We start from the raw sequence: 23,881 nt of genomic DNA on the forward strand, positions 1-23,881 counted from the left end.
TTTCTGCCTGACTTTTATTTTTGGTTATGTTTTTCTTACAACATTATAGCAAATTCTGTAATAAAAGAGCAAATGTTCCATTGACATCTGAGAATCTGAACAGTGTGTTTATAGAAAATAAAATCACTGACACATATTGTCCAAATCCTCTGATAATACTCTGACAAAACTATGCTATTTCTCCTATTTCTATTTGACTCATGAATCACTTAATTCAGAGAATTCACTGCTTTTACATCTTTAATTACCGATTCTGCTTTTTATAAAAATAAATTATTATGTGTCAACAGCTTTCTTTCCAGAAGTAATGTTTCCAAAATTACTATTATCAATTTTGTTTTTCATTTGTTTAGATTTTGACTCGCTTACATTAACTATTTTTCCATTTAATTTACTATTCTTTTTTTTAGAGAGAGGGGTCTCATTATGTTGCCCAGGCTGGCCTTGAACTCCTAGGTGCAAGCAATCCTCTCACCTCAGCCTCCCAAGTAGCTGGGACTACAGGCACATGCCACCATGCCCAGCTGCATAATCTATTTTTAATAATGTATAATTTTATTGTCTTTGGGGTTCTCATACCTCTGCTGTTTTCACAAAGGATATTTTGACTTTTTAGAGTTGATTTTTGTTATCTTGCTAGTAATATTTATTTTGTAGTATTTGTACACACTATGTTGGTGATATTGTTTATAATTAATTATACTAGTGGTTACCTAAGTCTTCTACATTCTTTAACCTTTATCTGATTTTCCACAATCATAATTAACTCTTCATTTATGGAGAGATCACACAACATATAAACACTCTGCAGAATATTCTAGCAAAACAAAAGCATAACAAAACTGGAAAGTTCCCCTTTATTTCCACTACTCTGAACCACAGTTAGACAATGTCCACAATCTGTTCTCTTTTCATTTATATGTGTGTATGTGTATATAAATACACATATGTGCTCATAAGTCTTTTAAAGTTTTTTTCTTTAAATATAGATATGGTTATATGCACTATGCAACTTACCTTTTTCATTTCACAATGTCTTAGAGATTTGTCAGCTGTACATTCCTTTTTACCTCAAACTCTGTAACTGTGTTTTAATTGATTCATTTTTCTGACTGAGAAATAATATTTAAGAATTTTTCTTATTTTAAAAAAAAGTTGCAAGGGAAAATCCTTGGGAGGAATATTTTATAAATTTTTCCAGGACTGAGTATGTCTTTATGTTCCCTTTATATGTGAACATGTTGCCCAGGCATTAAATTTTTTAGTCCAGTCTTTATCTAGTAAACCTTTATAAATATTGCTCTATTATCTACAAAGGAGAAATCTAAGGTCACCTTGATTTTTGTTGTCTTCTTCTTATGCTTAAATGCTTGAAGTAGTCTATCCTTGTTCTTGAAATTCAAAAACTTACTAGGATGGCTGGGCGCGGTGGCTCATGCCTGTAATCCTAGCACTCTGGGAGGCCGAGGCAGGCAGATTGTTTGAGCTCAGGAGTTCGAGACCAGCCTGAGCAAGAGCAAGATCCTGTCTCTACTAAAAATAGAAAGAAATCAGCTGGACAACTAAAAATATATAGAAAAAAAGTTAGCCAGGCATGGTGGCTCATGCCTGTAGTCCCAGCTACTTGGGAGGCTGGGGCAGAAGGATCACTTGAGCCCAGGAGTTTGAGGTTGCTGTGAGCTAGGCTGACGCCACAGCACTGTAGCTCAGGCAACAGAGTGAAACTCTGTCTCAAAGAAAGAAAAAAAAAAAAAGAAACTAAACCACCCTCCCTCCTCATTCCCCTCACAAAAAAAGGAAAAAAAAAAAAACCTTTTAGAATAAACAAATTCAGCAAAGTTGCAGGATACAAAGGCAACACACAAATATCAGTTGTATTTCTATATACTAACAAAGAACATGTAGAAAAGGAAATTAAGAAAACAATTCCATATACAATAGCATCAAAAAGAATAAAATACTTAGGAATAAACTTAACCAAGGGTGTGAAAGACTTGTATGCTGAAAACTACAAAACACTGCTAAAAGAAATCAATAAATGGAAACATATCCAGTGTTCATGACTGGAAGACTTAATACTGTTAAGAAATCAATATTACCCAAAGTGATCTATAGATTGAACATAATCTCTATAAAAATATCAATGACACATTTTTGTAGAAATACAAAAATCCAGCCTAAAATTCATATGGAATCTCAAGAAGCCACAGATAACCAAAACAATCACAAAAAAGAAAAAAGTTGGAGGAGTCACACTTCTTAATTTCAAAACTTGTTACAAAGCTATTGTAAACAAAACAATGAGGCAATGGCATAACGACAGTCATACAAACTAATGGAATAGAATAGAGAGCCCAGAAATAAATCCTCACATACACAATATAATAAAACAATTTTGGACAAGGAGGCCAAGACCATTCAATGGGGAAAGGACAGTCTTTTCAACAACGGTGCTGGGAAAAACTGGATATCCACACGCAAAAGAATTAAGTTGGGCCCTTATCTTACACCATATACAAAGATGGAACAAAGACCTAAACATAAGAGCTAAAACTCTTGGAAGAAAACACAGGAGAAAAGCTCACTTCATGACAATCCAATTTGGCAATTTCTTGGATATGACACCAAAAGCACAGGTAACAAAAGAAAAAACTAGATAAAATGGACTTCATCAAAATTTAAAACTTACGTGCACGGAAGGACACTATTATCAAGGAGTAAAAAGACAACCCACAGAATGAAGAAAATAATTGCAAATCATGTATATGATAAGGGAATTAACATACAGAATACATAAACAACTCCTACAACTCAACAACAAAAAACAACTTGATTAAAAAATGGGCAAAGGGCTGAATAGACATTTCTCCAAGGATATGCAAATGGCCAATAAGCACATGAAAAAATGTTCCACATCACTAATCATCAGGGAAGTGCAAATCAAAACCACAATGCTACCATTTCACACCCATTAGGACAGCTATTCTCAATAAATCAGAAAATAAGTGTTGGTGAGAATGTGGAGGAATTAGAACCTTTGAGCACTGCTGATAGGAACTGTAAAATCATGCAGCTGCTATGGAAAGCACTGGAATGATTAAACAAAAAATAACCAAATTAAAATTGGTAAAAATTTTAACATAAAAAATTAAATGTAAAATTATCACATAATCCAGCAATTCCACTTCTGAGCATATAACCAAAAGAACTGAAATAGGAACTCAAACAGATTATTTGTACACCAATGTTCATAGCAACATTATTCACAATACCCAAAAGGCAGCAACAACCCAAATGTCCATTAATGGGTAAAACGGATAAACTAAACATGGTACGTACATACATATGGTGGAATATTATTCAGTCTTAGAAAGAAGTGAAATTCTGACACATGCTACAGCACCTTTTGAAGACATTATGCTAAGTGAAATAAGCCAGTCACAAAAGGACAAATATTATATGATTCTATTTATATGAGGTACCTAAAATAGTCAAATTTAGAGACAGAAAGTAGAATGGTGGTGGCAAGGGGTAGGGAGAAATGGGAGTTATTATTTAACAAGTATAGTTTTAGTTTGGGATGATGAAAAAGTTCTGAAGATGCATGGTAGCAATCGTTGTACAACATGAATGTACTTAATGCCACCAAACCATACACTTTAAAAATGGTTAAAATAGTAAATTTTATGTTATGCATATTTTACCACAATTTAAAAAAATTTTAAAAAGAAGGAAAAGTAAAAAATGTGAGAAACTTTTTGCCAGTCAAACGCACAACTATAGTCTACTGGTAGGAATAAGAAGCTAGCAGAACGAATACCTCACTTTCTACCCCATGTTAAAGAGTACAACAGAATATACTCTTAAGAGACTTTCCAGGGAGGGGGAGCCATTAGGGAAAGCCAAGTTTTCATAAAGGTGAGATATTCTCAAAAACGCTGAGGCACAGTGGCCTGTGCCTACAGTCCCAGCTAGTGAGGATGTTACGCAGGAGGATGGATCACCTGAACCCAGGAGTTTGAGGCCATAGTGTGCTATGATGGCACCTGTCCAGCCTGGGCAACATGGCAAGACTCTGTTTCTTGAAAAAAAAAAAAAAAAAAAAAAAAAAAAAAAGGGCTGAGGCTGTAATTAGAATTAGAAATACAAAATGAGTTTTAAAATGGACAGTATAAAAGAATGTATATAAAATAATAATATAGGGATGAAAAACACAAGGCTATACAGACAGAAGTCAACTGGGAGAGGAGTGAGACTAGAGAATCAAAATCAGAGAAGAAAGAAAACTGGCGAGAGGACTGACCCTGAACACTCTCAGGGCTCTAAACAGACCTGCTTTGTAAATTATAAGTTAACCAAAACTTCATTAGCATATTTTCTATGTCACTCACTATTCTAAGCACTTTACATGCATTACCTCATGTTTTAACAAGAGGCTTTGGTGACTGCAACCAAACTTCTCCTCTTCCCAATTATAGGAAGAGGCTAACTAACTAGACATACAAAGAGTATAAATAGTTGGCCACAGTTGGGTTTTCTGGAAAAAAAAAAAATATTCTCAGGTATTTGAGAAGGGGGCTTTTTTGTTACACAGTTAATTCCTTTTCCCTCAATAGTATCTCTCCAATTTCAGACCACATTCACATACAAATACACAAAAACTGCATTTAAATAGTAAAAGAATGAGCAAATGATCATACTCTTGGTTGTCCATCCCTAAATTTAGTGTGTTTACCTTTCTAGTTCTTCTCCCATCAGCAACCTCCCACTTCTGACTCCAAAATTAGAATAACTTTATTGGTTTTTTGATTATTAAAAAAAATACATGCTATCATTAAAAATATATACAAAATACTTTAAAATCTAAAAGTCGCCTCAAATGACTAATTCTTCACATGTATGAATAATCATAGTATGGACTACCTCCAGGTAATAAATGACCTAAAAGAACACACACATTGAGAAATAATAAAAGATATACTAACATTTCAACCTAATATTTGATAACTGGAAATATTTAACATCTTTAGCAATAAAGATTCCTCAATCCTGACGCTGAAAAATAAATAAGCCAACAAATGATACCAACTTATGAAAAGTTAGTTTTAGTTGTGCTTTTAGTGGTGTCTGCATACATCAACTTCTAAACTTTACACACTTAAAATTACCACCCATACTCTAGATTTTTCCAAAGTAACTTCTATCAAGATTAATTTATTGTCTTTTCAGTTAAAGTGTTCTGGGGATTACAAATACAATTCAGTTTTCATTTCTTTTATTGGTGTAAAATTATCAACAGATGAAAGTGTTTGATGTAGGTGAGTCAGCCCTAGGTGGAGCAAAACAGACAGCCATGCAAACAATCCAACCTGAAGGGGTTCTATAAGAAATCTACCTAAGTCGGCCACAATGCTGAAAATTTCTACCATCAGAATAATCCCTTTAGAATACTGCATTATTTTCAGAATACATTTGTTAAAATGTCAATGTACACAAAGAGGAAGGGATAATACATGTAAAAAATAATGGTTAATAACTTTTTTAAATTTAAGGAACATAATATACTCAGTAAAAATTAACTGGTAATTAAAAATAAAGAGGACTTAGATCCACTCCTTCAAGGGAAATAGGTTATATAGAGGTCAAGTATTAAAGAGATTAAATATTCAAAGTAGTGACAATTAGGACTTACCTCTAAAATCTGACTAGCTCTAAGTAGTGAATGCCCATCAGCCTGGACCACCATAACCTGACTGGGAGATTGTGATAGACTGCTTGAAGAGCTAGCAGAAGTCTAAAAACAAACAGAAAAACAAGGGCACTTTATCTAAAATTAAACACAGATAAAACTTAATAATCATAAACATACTATCCAAGAGACATGCGGTATATACTTATGTTTGATAAGCAAACACTTATATTTGACCAGATAACCTTGTGGTGGATACACAACTCTACCACATGGTTAGTCGTAGAGTTTTGTGTACATTTAAAAAATCACAGAGCTCCTTTATAAGAGCCTAAAGGAAGTACTGGGGGCCTCTACACTCACCTAACACCACAGCAAGACAACTTATAGAATGCAAACAGAGACTAGTTGACATCATAATTATTTTCAAAATAACACTGTTTTTCATACGAAAAGGGCTTTTTAAAAAAAATAAGCTTTAAAAATAAGTTTTATTATATGAACATTGCTTCACATTTTTAAAATTGCAATTAAGATGTCTTATGTTCCACAAATACTGTTTTTGATACTCTTACCCTAGATTGGTCAAGAATTTGAAGTTTTTCCCACGTTATTTTATCACTTTCAGATTTTTTCCAAGGATCATTCCGTTTTTCAGAAGCTTCTTTTTCTTTCTTCTTCAAAGCAACCTGTTCATCTGTAAATAATGTCCTTTTTAAAAAATTGTACAAAAACTGCAAAAAAAAGAATTATATAAACAAATCATGACCTTCTTAATAAATGCAGATTCTAACACAGATCTAATCAAAACTGGTTTTTAGGGAGGAGATTAACTCACAAGGCAGAGATGAATTTTTAGGGAAATAAAAGAAAAAATGTAGTCAGAACCAAACTTAGGAACAGCACAATGAATGTAAAATGCTTGTTTTATTACAATTATCAATAAGAAGTAATTTTATCAGAATAACTTATTTTATATTATGTTAATTATTCTTAGGTTCCACTTTCCTAAATGTTCATTCAGTTATTACTAAGAGCATTAAAAGCTGGAACTCTGGAGTCAGAGAACCCTGGGGACAAATTCAAGTTCAACCACTTCTTCTAGCTAAGTGACTATGCTAACCTCTCTAAACCTCAGTTTCTTCTTCTGTAAAAACAGGGATAGTAATAGTGCCTATTTCAGTATAGGGTCTGGCACAATGTAAACATGCAATAAATGTTAGCTGTTATTTCTCATTTATTGCTGAAAAGTAAACAATATAAAACCCTGTGTCTAACAGACACACTAAAAACTAAACCCCAAATCAACAGTTCCTTAAATACACAATTCAGAGATGTATAAATCTAAATTCCAAGAAAATTAATGGAAGCATGACTTAATGAGATGTGCTTCGCTAACAGTATCAAGTAAAAAAAAAAGTAAACTTTTTAAAGACAGTAATTAAAGCATAAAATTTCAGTCATTTCCAAGTAGTTCCATCTTATTTCAGAAATTTGGTATTGTATTTGGATGTTAAAATTTGTGTTGAAAGAAAATATTTAAAGCTGAAATTGTGATATAAGCACACATCAGACCTCCAAACCTTCTGATACTGCTACTGAAACTGCCCTTTCAAATCAATAAAAAGGGCTTAATGGCCTAGCTAAAAATAATGATAATAATTAGCCACTGTCCTCCTGTTTACTTCTCTGTAATTGCTACTCTGCAGCCACATAGCTGGTGGTTATAAAGATTCTTAGCTTTCTCCATAGATAATATCACCTTTTTGAAACCTAGGGGTAGTTCCTGAGATATCTTCCAGGTCCATCCCCAATTTCAGGGGAATGGTTAACCCACCCAGACCAGCAGCCCATACCGATGAACTGACTCAACTGATCTTGTGATCCCACCCACCGAACCCAGCCAATTAGCAGATTCAATTGCCTACACCAAACTGTCTTTAAAAACCCTGTCTCCCAAATTCTTGGGAGGCTGATTTGAGAAATTTCTCCCATATGCAAAATAAACTCTTTCTCTGGCATACTGGCTTCCTCTTGGGCAGTGGACAAATGAACCTGGTTGGGCAGCAACACTACCAAAAATTTACTTTCTTCATTATTCTGTTACCTTGACTTCCAACATCAATTCATTCCCTACTTCTGCTGCTTATCTCTTTTTCTAAATCACTCATGCCAGCAAGGTTGGTGATTGCCTCACAGGACTTCCTCGTTGAATGGAGGATGAAGCCCGTTTCATGCCTTTAGTATATCTAGTCCTAAGAAATACAACTATTATGTCATCCATTTTGCAAACTGTGGTACCTGAACCCTAAATTGAATCTACGAAGTAACAGTTGTTTCTTACTTATACAGTCCACAGGCTAAAATAGTGCAATAAGCTTATTTCTGTCTAGAATACACCAACTGATTACCATATTGCTTATTCTTGATTAGAATGTTTTGGTTATTTGAAAAAATGAAATCAATTTTTCAATAAAACCATTCTTATACCCACAGGATTTCTGTAATGGAAAAATATGAAAAAAGATTTGCAGGAAATGAGAAAAGCTTAAAAATCTTTGAGCCAGAGGCTCCAGAATGATATAGGTGACAGGAATGTTTCTGGTGCACACCACAGAGAACCAAATAATAAGACACAAACTACCGTAATATGAAACCACAAAGCTTCTGCATTTGCAGAGAACTACTTTAGATGTCAAATGTTATAAAACAAGACTTTGGGTAATAACCATACTAAAAGATATATAGCTGGCCCTCCACATCTGTGGGTTCCACATCTGCAGATTCAACCAATCACAGATCAAAAATATTTGGGGGAAAAAAATGAATGGTTGCATTTATACTGAACATGTACAGATTCTGTCAATATTTCCTAAACAATACACTGTAACTATTTACATAGTATTTACATTGCATTAGATATTATAAATAATCTAGAGATGATTTAAAGTATATGTGAGGATGTGTATAGTTTATAAGCAAATACTGTACCATTTTATATAAGGGACTTGAGTATCCATGCATTTTGGCATGGGGTGGACATGTCCTGGAACCAATCCCTCAGATATTGTGGGACCACTTTACTTTGAAGGAAACCAAAATGTTTCATCCCAAAATATACTTGTCATGTTTTGAAATGCCTGTTCAGAGGGCTGGCAAACAGAAGTAGCCTTGCAGAGCTGCCTTTTGTGGAGATTTCCTCTGTAGAGAAAATCTGCCTTGATGCAGCCAGGCTTTCTCTGGAGGCCCTCCCATGTCCAGATGTAGAAAAGATTAACTGAGGAGTCTGACATCTTCAAAGGTCAGAAAGAAACATTTACCATCTATTCTCTCTGAGGGCTGCTACCTGTAATGTTTCATCTACACAACAAAGACCACTTCCGCTAGCAGGACTCTTCTTCTCCCCCTCCCACAACCTGTTTTGCCATGCTCCAAGCTTCTACTCTTTCAGCAAAGTAAAAATAGTACAAAAGTGTCAACCATCTAGCCATTTCTTTGAGTCTTATATTTTGCAAGACTCCCCTTCACATTAATAACTTTGTAGGCCTTTTCTCTTATTCATCTGTCTTTTGTCAGCGAACCTTCAGAGGGCAAAAGGGAAGTTTTCCCTTATCCCCTACAACTTTGTCCTCAATATATAGTTCTTAAGCTAACAGAATTAAAATAAAAAGTATAAAAATTACCTACCAAGCTCTTTCCTCCACTGGGCTTTTTTTGCTTCCAACAAATTTCTATCATATTCTCTTTCCCCCAGAGTACTGAATATGTCAGCTGGTTTCCATTCATTTTCTCTAAGGCAAAACACAAAAAATAACAGAAGCCTTATCATTATGTTTCCACACAGCTGACTTCATTAATAAGCTTTTTAAAAGCTCTAAGTCTTCTGAGTAAATATTTCACATGCAAGGAAAAAAAACACCATATTTCCAAGATGACCCCACAATAACAGATATGAGTTACATACATGGCAATTTTCTGCTCACACTTAGATGTCTCCTCTCTTTTATTTAAGACAGATTTATTTTCATCTGGGACAGAAGAAACATCCTCAGTTTTTTGGAGTAATCCCATATTGTTTTCATCCTTTGGCTGATTAGGAATATTGTTTAAATGTAGACTATACTGACCTAGGAGGTAAAATGCATGTTTTAAAATTAACACTAAATTATATCTATTATAATACCTTATCTTGGCATACTACTATATAGTTTTTAAAAGTCTTATACATCACCTAATTTAACTCTCACAACAATCTCTGAGGTGGGTATTATGTTTCCTTTCTGTCAAAAAAAAAAGAAAACTGAGGCCGAGAAGTTAAATGGCCTGCTCATGGCCATAGCCATACAACTTCTTGTGTCAAATAGGGAAGAAAATAAGCAACAGAAAAATAAACCTCCGTTTACTCTTGCCAACGTACTTCACAAATAATACAAATTATAACATAAATCACAACCTAAAGGGGGAATAAATGCTAATAGCTTAATAAAAAATCATTACCTTAACTTTATTTTTCTCATTTAGCTGTGAAATCAGTGGAAAACCATTGTCTTTATGTCCCAGCTATAATTTCTAAACCAAATGTTTTATAACATTCTATTGCTCCTTCCAAGTCTGTTTTACACCAGTCAAAAAAATAGTACTGCCAATCCTTAGCACGGATTGAGGGACAGGACAAGCAAATGCAGGGGCCAGAAGAGCAACTCAAGTCAAATCTTCATGCTAAGGTTCCCTCAGTTTTCACTAGAAATACCATAGTGGATTTTTTCAGAACGTTTCTTATCATTATTTTAAATATAAGTAAAGCCTCTAACATTTTAAAGTAAATACAACAGTTTTTTGTACTAACATCTTTATTTTAGAGTCCAAGAAACCAAGTTTCCTAAGGCTATGTGCTATAAGAATAATATTCTAAGCATTAACCTTAAAATATGGCATATGGTAACTATAAAAATAATTTTACATATTAGGGAAAGTCTTCTAAAAAACAATTATTTTAAAAGCTTGTTACATGTTAAAGCAGAATTTAAAAGGCACAGTTACCTAAAACCCAATAAATATGAAATTTTGAAATGCATGTTGAGAAAATTAACATTCATTAAAACTTTATAATAATCTTACTTTTTTCTTCCTTCGTTCCATTGTCATTCAGGGAAATAGATCGATTTCCTTGGTTTACAGTCATTAAAATCTGTTGTAGTTGGTCTTGTGTTAGACACACCAAACTGCTCTTTGTGTTTCCAGCTGTGATGTGTTTTTTGTGAGGCTTTTGTTTAGCTCCTAGAGATGTACTTACAGTGCTTCTAGTCTTCTGCATATGAGAGGTGGCAGGTGCAATCTCTCTCTGGATATGAAGACAGTCTTTACTTATGTATTGCTTACATAAATCCTTAGTGGATGAAAAAGTCATTCCAGTTTTTTCACCTTTCACCTGTGAAGTTTCTGAACCAACTGTCTTCTGCAAAAGTTTTTCACTCTCGACACAAGTATTTTGAGTTGATTTTAGAAAGTGTCCAGTTTGTTTCATTCTTAAAGGATGTTTTGCAATCCTAGTCTTACTTCCCATCTGTTAAAACAAAAGAATATCTTTACAACAGTCCATGAAAAATCAATTATCTTTATCTATATAATCTATGATAAATCTGTCTTCTAACCTTTATTCCATTTTGCTATTTAGTTACATAATATAGCCATAAGAAATTAATGCTTAACAGTTGTAAATCTTTACTTGAAAGCTTCTTCCAACAACTAGAAATTATTCTTTTACTTCAGGATAATGAAGAATACAGAACTTCTATTGTAGTTGTTATAAGACATCTTCATTCTACTCCAGCTTTGAACCTCATAGTCATTAAACCACCCAGGCTACCCATTTTATTGAAGTGAATCAATAGACCATAGTACTATTCCTTGAATATCTTAGCTCATGGGTCACCATCCCTGTCTCTCACATGACTCCTAATTATTGTGTTTTCATATACATATAGATAATTTTTCTAATATCTTGGCCTATCATTTCCTCAAACTCTGTCCCTATACTGTTGTCCTCCAGGCTACCTCAGTTACTCCATGTCCCATAGTGACATCTTATACTGACCTTTTAACTATTCATAACTGCAACTCCTCCATAATCGCAATTTCAAGCACTGGACAATGACCATTTTTTCCCAACGTACTCCCTCTCATATGCCAATTCCAACAATTAACTCTACTAGGATCTATAATCTGTCCATCCTACCACCACCCTCTTGCTCTCATTCTTAACAATCTTAAATTCTACAATCAACCAAAATCATCACTCTTCCATTCTTAATTCCTTTGCTTTGTTCTCTTGTCATGTACACTTGGCAAATCCCAACTCCAGTAAAATTCAACTCTTCGCCTGCACTTATGGAGAAAAACAACAGAGTCATGCTAACCGGATTCATCTTAAACACATAAACAAGAATATCAGATCGGCTCTTAATGCTACCTGGCAGTCATACATTCCCAAGCTCATTTACTCTCTCATTCCTTTAGTAACTATTAATAGTTCCACCTTCTCCTCTTTCCCAAAACCCCTAACATTTTCTCTCCCATCCTTTTCTCAGCTGAAGACCTTAATATTTCACTGAAAATCTTACAGAGAAGCATTTAGCAGAAAACTTCAAGTTTCCACCACTAAATCTACACCACCATCTGTACCCATACAAACTACATGCCCTGTCATTACTCGTACACTTGCCTGTAACTGTCTCTCTTTTTCAAGAATATCTCTAGCAATTCTTTGCTTTCTATTGAACCATAAATTTTTTCTTTTCTGCTGGATCACACCATTTGCATACAAATATATTATTATTTTACCATCTGAAAAATTCTTTTTTGATTTTTATTTTTTTTTTATTTCAGAATATTACAGGGGTACAAATGTTTAGGTTACATATATTGCCTTTGCTCCCCCTCCCCCCGTCAGAGCTACAAGTGTGCCCATCCCCCAGACAGTGTATACCGCACCCATTAGGTGTGACTATACTCATCCCCTCGTCCCCCCTCCCACCTGCCTAATACCCAGTATTTTACCATCTTAAAAAAATTCTTGATCCCACTTTCTCCTTTCATCTCCTATAATACCATTCTAACCAGGCTTTCATCCTTTCACTACCCCACCAAAACTGCTCAAGGTCACTAGTAATTTCTACATTGCCAAATACAGCGACCAATTCTCGAATTCCTCATCTTATTTGACCTATGAGCTCCATCTGACAGTTGATTACTCTTTCCATTTTGAAACACTTTCTCTACTTCACTTCTAGGACTCCACAGTGCTGGTTCTTCTTTGACCTACTTTACTGCTCCTTCTCAGTTTTGCTGGCTCTTCCCCTTCTCCCAGACCTCTTAAGGTTGAGTGCCCAGGAATCAGTCCCAGAATTTCATTTCTAAGTTCCTCATTTACTTACTATTTTCATTTACTCCTGTGGCTCTAAATATCATCCACGCTGATGACTCCCAAATTTTTGTGTCCAGGTGTTCTTTTCCCCTCACTTCAGGTTCTATCTGCCTATCCAACATTTCCACTGGGCTTCTAATAGACATTTCAAATTTAGCATGTCCAAAACTGAACTCGTGATCTCCCTCTTGCCCCTAAATAACTTCCTTCCCTCACAATCTTTCCCATCTCAGTTGCTTATGCCAAAAATTTTGGAGTTATCCTCGACTCTTCTCTCATTATACCATATTTAATCTGTCATCAAACATTGTTTTGCTCCATCTTCAAAACATATCCTGAATCTGACCACCCCTGAACATCCCTCTTGCTACCCTCTTTACTCCAAGACATTATTAGGTCTTGCCAGAATTACTGCAAAGCCTTCTAACTGGTCTCCCTCTTTCTATCCTTGCTCCCCAGTCTATTCTCAACACAGAAGCCATAGTGATTACCTTAATGTATGTCAGATCATGTCACTCTCCTGAAAAGCCTCCAATGATGTCCTGTCTTACCTAGAGGATAAGTTGGACTTCTCACTATGTTCTAGAAAGCCTGAATGATCTGTGAGCACCTCTCCATGCCCCTACCTCTTTTGCCCCCATTATCTCTCTCACATCTGACTTTATTTTCTGTCTCTTAGCCTCCAGCCACACGGGCTTCTTGGTTGTTCCTTGAACTCAGCAATCCCTCTACCTGGGACATTCTGCCTTCATATTCTATTATACATGGCTCGTTCCCTCACCTCCTTCAAATCTTTGCTCAAATATCAGCTGCGAAGCATTCCCTAACCACCCTATTTAAGATTGCACATTTCCTACTCTACCCTCACTCCCACCATCCTAGTTCTCCCTCTTCCCAGGGCTATTGTGCCCCTAAGGTGACACTGATTCTTCCCTCTCCTTTATTTTTCTCCATAGCACTTTTTCATCTTGCAATATTCTGTATTTATTCATTTTGCTTTGTATCTGCCCATCCCACACCTTCCTACTGTTAACTCCACCGGGCAGAGATTTTTGTCTGATTTACTCACTGCTGTATCCCCAGTACCTAGAACAGCTGAGTGGAACAGAGCAGGTGTTTTTGTTGAATATCCTCAACTACGCTACATCTAACACTGAATTCTTTACCTCGCCCCCAAGTTAGTTCCACTTTCCAAAATACCCCATTACTGGGGCACTGTTTTTCTAATCTCTCTGACCAGGAACCATGGAATCATCGTTCACTCTTTCTCTTTCTTCAGTGTCTTCTTTAGCTTATCAGCAAAGATTAGTCATTTCTTCCTTCCAATTATCTTTTTCTTACCATTCACATGACGACAAGCCTAAATTCAGGTTTTTATTATCACTACTAGATTACAGTCTACCTAACTCAAGTCTATCCTCCCTTTAATCCACTGTACATTTCTGCAAATCCAATTAACCTATAACAATTGAACAATCATTCAATCAATACCAAGTGTTCCTTTTTATGTGCTCACCACTATGGGAAAAGTGTTGAGGCTATAAAGAGGAGTAAGACAAGATCCTTACTGTCAAAGAGGGGGTTAGAAGCCATAATGACTTTTATCTGGCTTATCACAGCCAAATTTTTGTCTTTCAAGAAATTCCAAAGTATACAACCATAATGACCAATTAGCCAATCACATTTCAACCTACTTTTCAAACCATACCCGCAGCATCAGTCATGAGATGTCTTATTATCTTCTTCACCTCACTTATACCTTGTTTAATCCTGGGTTTAGGTTTCTGACTATACAATATCTCAATCTAAAGTGCCTTTTCACCCTCCCATCCCTGCAGCTATTTTAGTATAACTAATTCTCTAAATGAGAGGTGGCAAACAAAAATACCTCCCATGAATTAGACTGAACGGGAATTGGGATGAACTGAAGAAGAGCACTTTTAGAAGACAGCCACCACTCAGAATCACCTTACACTGTCAAACAGGAATCTAAGTCTAAATGTTAAATCCTCCACTATTTCAAGAGAACCAAGAATGTCAGATTTTACATTCAACTTTCCAGTATTTTGACATTGGCAATTCATTCTAGTTTTTGACAACCCACTGTGTAGATCAAGCAAATTATCAGCAGACTGCACCTGGCTTACAAAGCTAAACTCTACCACCTCAGTTAGTCTCCAACTACCCTATCTCCTACTGATCTCACTGTTCTTTGACTCATACAGGTCTTTTTTGGGGGAAGAGCTGAATATTTCAGTTCCCTTATCAGTTTACCTCACTTAAGCTGCTAAGAAACACCAAGCACATTATAGGCTCACGCCTATAATGCCAGTGCTTTGGGAGGCTAAGGCAAGAGGATAATTTGAGCCCAGGAATTTGAGGTTACAGAGAGCTATAATCGCACCAATGCACTCCAGCCAGAGCAAGATCCCCCACCTCTTAAAAATAAAATAAAAATAAAAAAAAACAAAGCTAAGAAGTGCAGTACATCCCCCATTCCCTTATATTTTGAAAGTCTCTCATTTCTGTCCCCTTCTTTCCACTCTTCTAGCTACTATACAAGTTCAGGCATCCTAAGACTCTCTGAACACTGTAATTGGCATTTAATTGGTCTCCCAGTTATGATAACCCATCCTTCAAAGAGCTGCCCAAAGCCCTTTCCTAAAAACACAAATTAGATCATACCTAGTCCCCTTTTCAAAAGTCCTTTAGGCTCGCCACATGCAAATTATAAGTTCAAAGTCCTTGAGTATACACTCAAACTCTTCATGACAATACCCCCACTTTATATTCCATGCTTCCCCTGAGGTACACACTATTCCCCAAATTCAACCTACGCTTTGTACCTTTTGCTCACTACTTTCTCTATACTTGGAGTACGCTTCCCTACTTCTTTGATATCTCCCTCACCTTTAAAATTCTAATTAAAATGTCACTCTTGCTTTTATCTCTTGGTTCTAAAATAAATATATAAATTAATACAATAAAATGTCACATCATTTATGAATCATGCCCTGGTCTCCTCAAACCAGAAGGAGCTACTCTTTCCAATATTTTCTCCTTTTTATAACTCTACTACAGCATTCATTTTATTCTATCTGTACTATACTATTTACCTGACCACGATACCCCTAATTCTAGAAACAGAGAGTTTAAAGCCAGAGAGGAACAATGAACAGAGGCAGCAAAAAAAATCAGGAACCACAAAATAAAGATTCAATCATGTTCAGGTTACTAAATAAGAAAAAGCAACCTAGCTCAAATCATTTCCCAAGTGTTTACTGGATTAGATAAAAATTAATAGATCAAACAGGGCTTTCATTTCATAAAACACTTATATAGCATGTTGTTCTTTCACCTAGTTTTAATTTTACCAATATTTTTCATATCATAAAGACAATATTCAATGCATTTGTTTAATAATGGCTGACTTCACAATTTATATGGGGCCAGGATCCCAATGCCAGAAGGCATCAAAATAACATTTTAAATATAAAATGTGCTACCTAGTACTAATATTGCATACATCCTTTCATATGTCACTAATTCTCACATGTAGAAATCCCCATGAAAAAATTTTTAATGTTTTATATTTCAACTAATATTTGAGACCATTTTAAGAGTTTTAAAATCCATTATTTGTATAAATTACTTATGACACTGAATCATTTGTATTTCTTTCATTTCTCTTCCTATAAGCCTAAAAAATTAGACTTGTAACCATCTTTACTTCATTACAGCAGATTAAAGAAAAATGCAGGAGAGATTTTGATAGACTTGGGAAAACACTCTGACCACACATGTGTGAAACGATGAAAATGAGATATAGTTTGGCTATGTTTAAAGAACACAAGGTGGAGATGACACCAATTCAACCAGTGGGGAATAGAGAAAACACAAAACTATATGTGGTGAGGTCACTCAGAAGCTTACCCCAGAAGGAAAAAAGCACTATGTAGAGAGAATTCATAAATAACTTACAGAAAAGAGAAGTCATTATATAACTGCAGAAATGTGGGAAGTAAGAGATTAAAGAACAGTTAAAACAAAAAGGTAAGTACTGCTGATTTTGGTGTTTTATCTTCTGTGAAGAGCAAAAAAGGAAGGAGGAAGATCTCTGCAACCTCTATAAATATAAGAAGAGAAACTCCTTGAAAACAATCAATACAGAAAGCAAACGTAGGTGCATCATTTTTTTTTTTTGGAGGCCCAACTGCAATAGGGATGAACACAATTTAAGACAGTAAACAATTTAAGATTAACATAAGCAAAGAACGTATTAGTTACCGTGGAAAAAAATCCCAGGATAAAGTACCCCTGGACGGTTGATAGAATTTTGTAATGCAAAGTCCAAGACTAATACACAAAAGTTTAAGACTAGTAACTTTGTTTATTATAGGCCTATAAAGGGATTTCCAGATGTTCTGAGTTGGTTAAAAAGATAGTGAAATGTCTTCACATATGTGGCTACTATAGCAAATCCATTAAAGATATCAACAGGAAGAGGTAACATGTGAAAGAGAATAGAGGCCTGCAGAAGATAGAAATCAACCATTATAAGTAGCTTTTCACCTAAGAGCTTGAAAAAGGGCACTATATTCATTAATGTGACTCAAATAACAGCACTTAGTTATAATATTTTAATAGGAAAAGGCTAGGAAATAATATACAATCTGTATTCTGTGAATAAGGAAGCTCTTAAGGTATATAACTATATACATAGAGAGGAATAATTTTTATAAGTAGCTTATAGAATTGCTCTGATCATCATCACCCATTTATTGAGTGACATTCTGGGTACTCAAACAACTTCTCCACCCTGATTAGCCCTGGAAGAAATAACAAAGCCATCAAGGGCTCAGAGTTGAAGGGTAAAGTGCTGCATCCTCCAAACTGGGTTTGCAATGATGAAAAGAAAAAACGGCTATGGTAAGTTATGGAAGAGGAGAGGAGAAATTCCTGCCAATGTTAATCCACAAACTGAAAAAAAAATATGGAATAAGAAAAATAGCAGTATCAAAATATTTTTTATTATCTGTAAAGTGGGTATAAAAGAAAGAAGAAAAAATTTATAGTAATGTATTTTGTAGAAAAAGACACAATGGATTCCTGATAAAGAAAAATTAATTTAAGAGGAAACGTACGATTAAGCACAATTGCCATCTTTTAAAGGAGAGAGCTAAATGCATGCTAGAATTTGTGAATCAAACTTACCTTTTGGTGTGGGCAAATGGAATTTGAATATGAAAAGAAAAAATATTTTTGCACTAATGTCTAAGTATCTATTTTTAAAGATCTCTGGAGCTGCACTGTCCAATAGCTATTAAATTTAAATTACACATTAAGTGAAATTAGAAAGTCAATTCCTCAGTCACACTAGCCACTTTTTATACGCTCAGTAACTACACAAGGCTAGCGGCTACCATATTGATTTTAGAACATTTCCATTAACCCAGAAAGCTTTACTGGACAGTACTGATCTAGAGAAAAGCATTCTATACAGCTTTTTAAACTGAAAATTATGATTCCATTTCTGTGAAAGGACCAGCCTGGTAGCAAGAAAACTGTAACTTTTCACCATCATTCCAAACCCCTCAGAATACTCTGAAACTTCCCAGGAATTATTTTCTAACCACTGTAAAGAAAACTGCATTTTACATTTGAAAACAGGTCAGGTCAAAGTCATTTGGCTTACCTTCACAGAAATTTTTGATTTATGGTCTACAAAAGAAAAAAGAAATTACTAAACTATCAACCAAAAATATACTAAGGCAGTCATGAAAGAAAATTTTAATTAGTATTAATTTTAAGATGTTAAGATAGCAATATCCCAAAAAGCATTAAGTTTAGATCCTGGCTGAGTGTTTTAACTTTCACACTGTGGTTCAACTATTTATTTCATTTTTGTTTATTTTGGTTATCTTTCCAACGTAAAACTATAAACAGATCAGAAAAAAAACAATATGAACAAGACTACCAAAGTACACTCAGTTTTAAAATTAATACTGAAAGCTACTAGCATTTCACTGTGGTCTTACCATAAATTTTCTCAAATAACAGCCTTTCAAAAAACATAATGACATAAATTGAACCTATAATATTTATCAGACAATAAGGATATTTGCTATATGCAAATACAAGGAACAGATACATTCCACATAAAATATACTGGAACACTAAATATTATGAATCTGAATACTGACAATAGTAAGCAGCGATTAATCTGATTTTCCTTGGTAAATTTTTTTTTAAGTCAATGAAGTCTCCACAGCTAACAGTAAATTTTAAGAAGTTTAAGGAAATAAATATTTTCAAAGTATCATTTAAACATCATTCTATTACAAGCAAAAAGTCTGTTAAGCTAATATAAATTTTATGTATGAATTTTGTAAGTTAACTTTTTGGATTTCTAGTAACACAGCATACCATATGGAGACAATATTAGCTTGGTTTTTCCATCCAGTAATTCAGTTTCAAGCTTTAAACCATCTCTGCAATATAAAAAAAAGTTGTATGTCATTTTTAACTAACAGTAACATTTTAAATAGCCAGAAATGTTCACCTGAACCTTGAAAGCAAATCTATTCTTTTGAATTTATAAAGGAATCTTGTACATATCAAACTAGTCTTTTAAATAAAAATGTTTTTCAATTAAAGATAAAACTAATACCTACAGGGAGAAAATTCTTCTTGAAACTTTTCAATAATACAAGAATTTGTTCATCTTTAACTTGCAACTTCATTTTTGTTATTGGTAAGCATTAACTTATTTCAGTTATCATACCATCATTTAACCCTAGCCTGGAAAAAATAATGCTGTTACCAAAACCACTCAGCTAAGTTAAACGAGCAAGACATAATTAACCACTATTTATTAGTTTCATAAAGAATTCATGACTAATATAGTCTGTGGAGTGCTAGAGCACCTTAATATGACTATAATGCCAAGGTTATCAACTGAGTGAGCGGAGTTCCAAATTTTGAATATTTTAAATAATACATATTCATATTCAGTGACACTTTTGCTACAACCACATCTATAAACCTACAATGAACTTGGGTTGCTATGATGCTGAATATGTGCATGTCAAAAGCAATGGCATAAAGTAACAGTAGACACTGCCAACAAAACTTGAAAGTCTATTAAGGTGCTAAATAAAAACTCCGCCGAAATAAAAATGGCAGTCGATACAGTAATTCACAGTCTTACAAAGAGGAAATAAAAAAGGGGGACATTAACGAGTACAAAAGTCAAGTCCAAGAGATAAAATTAAATCCAGCAGTGTAGTCCATGGAGACAGTTTGGAAAAGGTCTGATTAAGAAAGTGAAATCGGCTGGGCCTCGTGGCTCACGCCTGTAATCCTAACACCCTGGGAGGCCAAGGCGGGTGGATCATTTGAGCTCAGGAGTTCGAGACCAGCCTGAGCAAGAGCCCAGACCGCCCCCCTCCACACACTAAAAAATAGAAAGAAATTATCTGGACAACTAAAAATATATAAAAAAAATTAGCCAGGCACGGTGGTGCATGCCTGTAGTCCCAGCTACTCAGGAGGCTGAGGCACTGGCTTGAGCCCAGGAGTTTGAGGTTGCTGTGAGCTAGGCTGACGCCACGGCACTCACTCTAGCCTGGGAAACAAAGTGACACTCTGTCTCAAAAAAAAAAAAAAAGCGAAATCTTCGGTGTTGCTTAGGTAGAGGAAATCAAATTGCCTCAACTTAATTATTAAAGGTAAAACATTGGAAAGAATAGGTTTTAAGGGTTTCCCTGTTGCAAGGTTATGAACAGTTTATGTTTACGTTGGTGCAACTTTACCAAAAAAAAAAAAAAAAAAAGACCTTGAACAAAACTGCCAAATATCTCTGCTATGCAATGCACTGTAAAATCCTTAAGGGCCAGACTATCTTATTTCTATAAGCCCAGATTCTAAAACATTATTTACTGAACGATGCGTAGTTAAGTCTGAATTTAGTGGCTTTTCATCTTCTAAAACTAACAAACTTCAGAGTGATGAAGACCACCCAACAGTCCTTTTTATTTATTCAACCACTACTTAATGAGCGCTGTTAGGTGCCAGGCACTGGTTATACACCGACCCCTTGAGAAGCCCGTGTTCACCTGCGCGCTCCAACACTCCGCTCAGACTCCAAAGTCAGGCTGGCGAGGACCCAGGGCCTGCGCCAGGATTCCTTCCCGGGAAGCCGCTAAGCTTTCTTTAGCTTCCCTCACCGTTTCTCTCCTTTCCTCCACGCCTCTCTTCCCTCCCCATCCTGAGGTAAATAAGAAGACGCAAAGGGGTTCGCAGACAGTTTTAACGAGAGTTACGAAGTGAAACAGTGAGGTCTGCGGCGTCTAAGGGCCGCCCCTTCCCCTAGCCCCTCTCTCCCTAGGGAACTGGGCTCAGCCGCTCGGGGTGGCGAGGGTGCGGAAGGTTCCCCGCGAAAAACTCGAAGGGCCAACGCAGACCCACCACCCCCATCTCCTCTGACGACCACCTCCCTCGCCCCAGCTTACCCCAAGTTCATGGCCTGACCGCCCACTCTCTCCACAGGACGCTCAAGCCCCTTGTGTACCACGGTTGCCGGCCGCCTCTCAACAAGCAATGCACCGATTGGATTCAGGCATGCTGGCGAGCCGGAGGATGGACCAATCAGAGTGGGGTGTACTGGCGGGTGCGCTTAGCCGGGGCGGGACTCCAGGGGATTCGATCTGATCCAGCTGGCGATTCTATTAAAAACAAGTCGGTGGTGAAGGCCTGTGCTCCTTGCAATCGTGTCCTCCCAAGTTGCACAAGGAGCCCTAGGAGAAATGAAACTTTACCAAAAAAAAAACCAACAAAAGACCTTGAATAAAACTGCAAAGTGTCTCTGTTATGCACTGCACTGTAAAATCCTTAAGGGCCAGACTCAGGTGAAGGTGGCAAAAATAGGGAGAAACAAAAAGCATAAATGTTTTAAGGAAATTAACATTTTCTACGGTTTATGTTTGGAAGAGAGGCTTATTTTAGTACAAAAAAAGCTGGGGGAGGTGGGATATCTAGGGCAGATACTGGAATGTCTTGTTTTTTGCTGTGACCCCGCATTAATCCTAGCACCTTGTAGCTCTTTTTAAATAGCAGCAATGACAAGTGCTCAATAAATTTAGCTGTTACTGTGCCGGACATGGAACTAAGCCCTCATGTCTATCATTTAAGTCTTACATTATCTCTGAGGCACAGAGAAGTTAAGCAACTTGCCCAGAGTTACTGACCACAGCCGAGTAGTTTAAAGCCACAGCCCATGTTCCTCTCCAGAGTTGTACGACTAACTCCCAGGGATCCTTCAAGTCTCAATTTAAACGTCACTTCTGCACGAAGCCCTTTGGATCAGGGCAGTTAATGCATTTAAGATCCTGTGCCAGAGTGAGCTTTAAAGGGGCAGAGAGTTGATGTCTTGCACATTTCTGTAGCCACAGCACCTGGCACTGCACGGTGTAGACAGCAAATATTTGTTAAATGATGAACAGCAAAAATTAAAAATGCCAACAACAGCTATTAAATTTGACTGAATGATATTTCATGATGAAGATGCCCCTAAATTATAACGTAGTTGCTAAAAGGTCACAATTTTTTCATGTATTTAAAACTATAGTTGATAAAAAAAAAATGAGGCATATTGAATTCTCATGGTACATTCAGGGAAAACTCAAAGAGATCTTTTAATATTCATTTTTGTACCTGATCTGTGTTGGATATACTTAAATGAACATTTGTTGACTTACTTGACTGAAGAAACAGATAAATACATTTGCTCCCATGTTGTTGTTATTTTACAGGGATACTTTTTTCTTATGCACAGGAGGAAAAAAGGCTGAAAGGATTTAAACCAGCATGTTGATGGGAGTATTTTGGGGGAGGTATAGTGGTTTGACTTTTTTTTAAATGGTTAACCAGGTTTTTATTGAAAAAGGGAGATTCTAGAATATTATAGTGATTTCAATAGCAACATGTCATAAAATAAATTCTAGTGCATGTATCAAATGATTTTAAAATAAAAATTTTTGGCTGGGCACGGTGGCTCACGCCTATAATCTAGCACTCTGGGAGGCCGAGGTCGGGTGGATCATTTGAGCTCAGGAGTTCGAGACCAGCCTGAGCAAGAGTGAGACCCCATCTCTACTAAAAAAAAATAGAAAGAAATTAGCTGGACAACTAAAAATATAGAAAAAATTAGCCTGGCTTGGTGGCGCATGCCTGTAGTCCCAGCTACTCGGGAGGCTGAGGCAGGAGGATTGCTTGAGCCCAGGAGTTTGAGGTTGCTGTGAGCTAGGCTGATGCCACGGCACTCTAGCTCGGGCAACAAAGTGAGACTCTGTCTCAAAAAAAAAATAAAATAAAATAAAATAAAATAAAAATTTTTATATGTAGAGTTTATTATTACAGCATGTCTCATTTACTAATTATTTTTAGAGAAGTTACCAGAAATTCAAAAAAGAAAGACCGTTCCATCCAAGCGGCATTACAATGCAGCTATCTCATCTTCAACATGTTTCTAAACACCATTGTGACAATATTCTATTATTTATATTTATTATAAATATAAATACATCCAGAAAGAAGTTGAGACTGACTACCATTATAAATCTATTACACATTAGGAGACTCAAGAGCAGAAAAGTTAATGATTTGATTTTTATAAATTTTTAGAAAGTAAAAAATAATAACGGGATTTCTTTCTCTGACATATAATGCCTAAAATAATTTCTAAAATAAAAAAATTGTGAAATAACGTT

The 23,881-nt window shown here is 35.8% G+C and overlaps 1 protein-coding gene across 3 annotated transcripts in view; it reads right to left on the reverse strand.

The window, feature by feature from the left end:
* CCDC66 (coiled-coil domain containing 66) overlaps window positions 1-21,718 on the reverse strand; it is a 38,360-nt gene extending 16,642 nt beyond the window's left edge. The window contains exons 1-8 of one of the 3 annotated variants that reach the window (XM_045530842.1): window positions 21,626-21,718; window positions 19,539-19,603; window positions 18,808-18,833; window positions 10,808-11,252; window positions 9,654-9,816; window positions 9,377-9,480; window positions 6,265-6,386; window positions 5,693-5,794 (exon numbers count right to left, since the gene is read on the reverse strand). In XM_045530842.1, the coding sequence (XP_045386798.1) occupies window positions 5,693-5,794; window positions 6,265-6,386; window positions 9,377-9,480; window positions 9,654-9,816; window positions 10,808-11,252; window positions 18,808-18,833; window positions 19,539-19,603; window positions 21,626-21,636 (1,038 nt within the window). In that variant the 5' untranslated portion in view covers window positions 21,637-21,718. Of the gene's footprint in view, window positions 1-5,692; window positions 5,795-6,264; window positions 6,424-9,376; window positions 9,481-9,653; window positions 9,817-10,807; window positions 11,253-18,807; window positions 18,834-19,538; window positions 19,604-21,625 lie in introns of those variants that run through there. The other 2 variants (XM_045530843.1, XM_045530844.1) reach the window with 2 other exon arrangements.
* Window positions 21,719-23,881: the final 2,163 nt, after the last annotated feature.

Source organism: Lemur catta, chromosome 18 (genome assembly GCF_020740605.2).
Source record: "Lemur catta isolate mLemCat1 chromosome 18, mLemCat1.pri, whole genome shotgun sequence".
NCBI lineage: Eukaryota > Metazoa > Chordata > Mammalia > Primates > Lemuridae > Lemur > Lemur catta.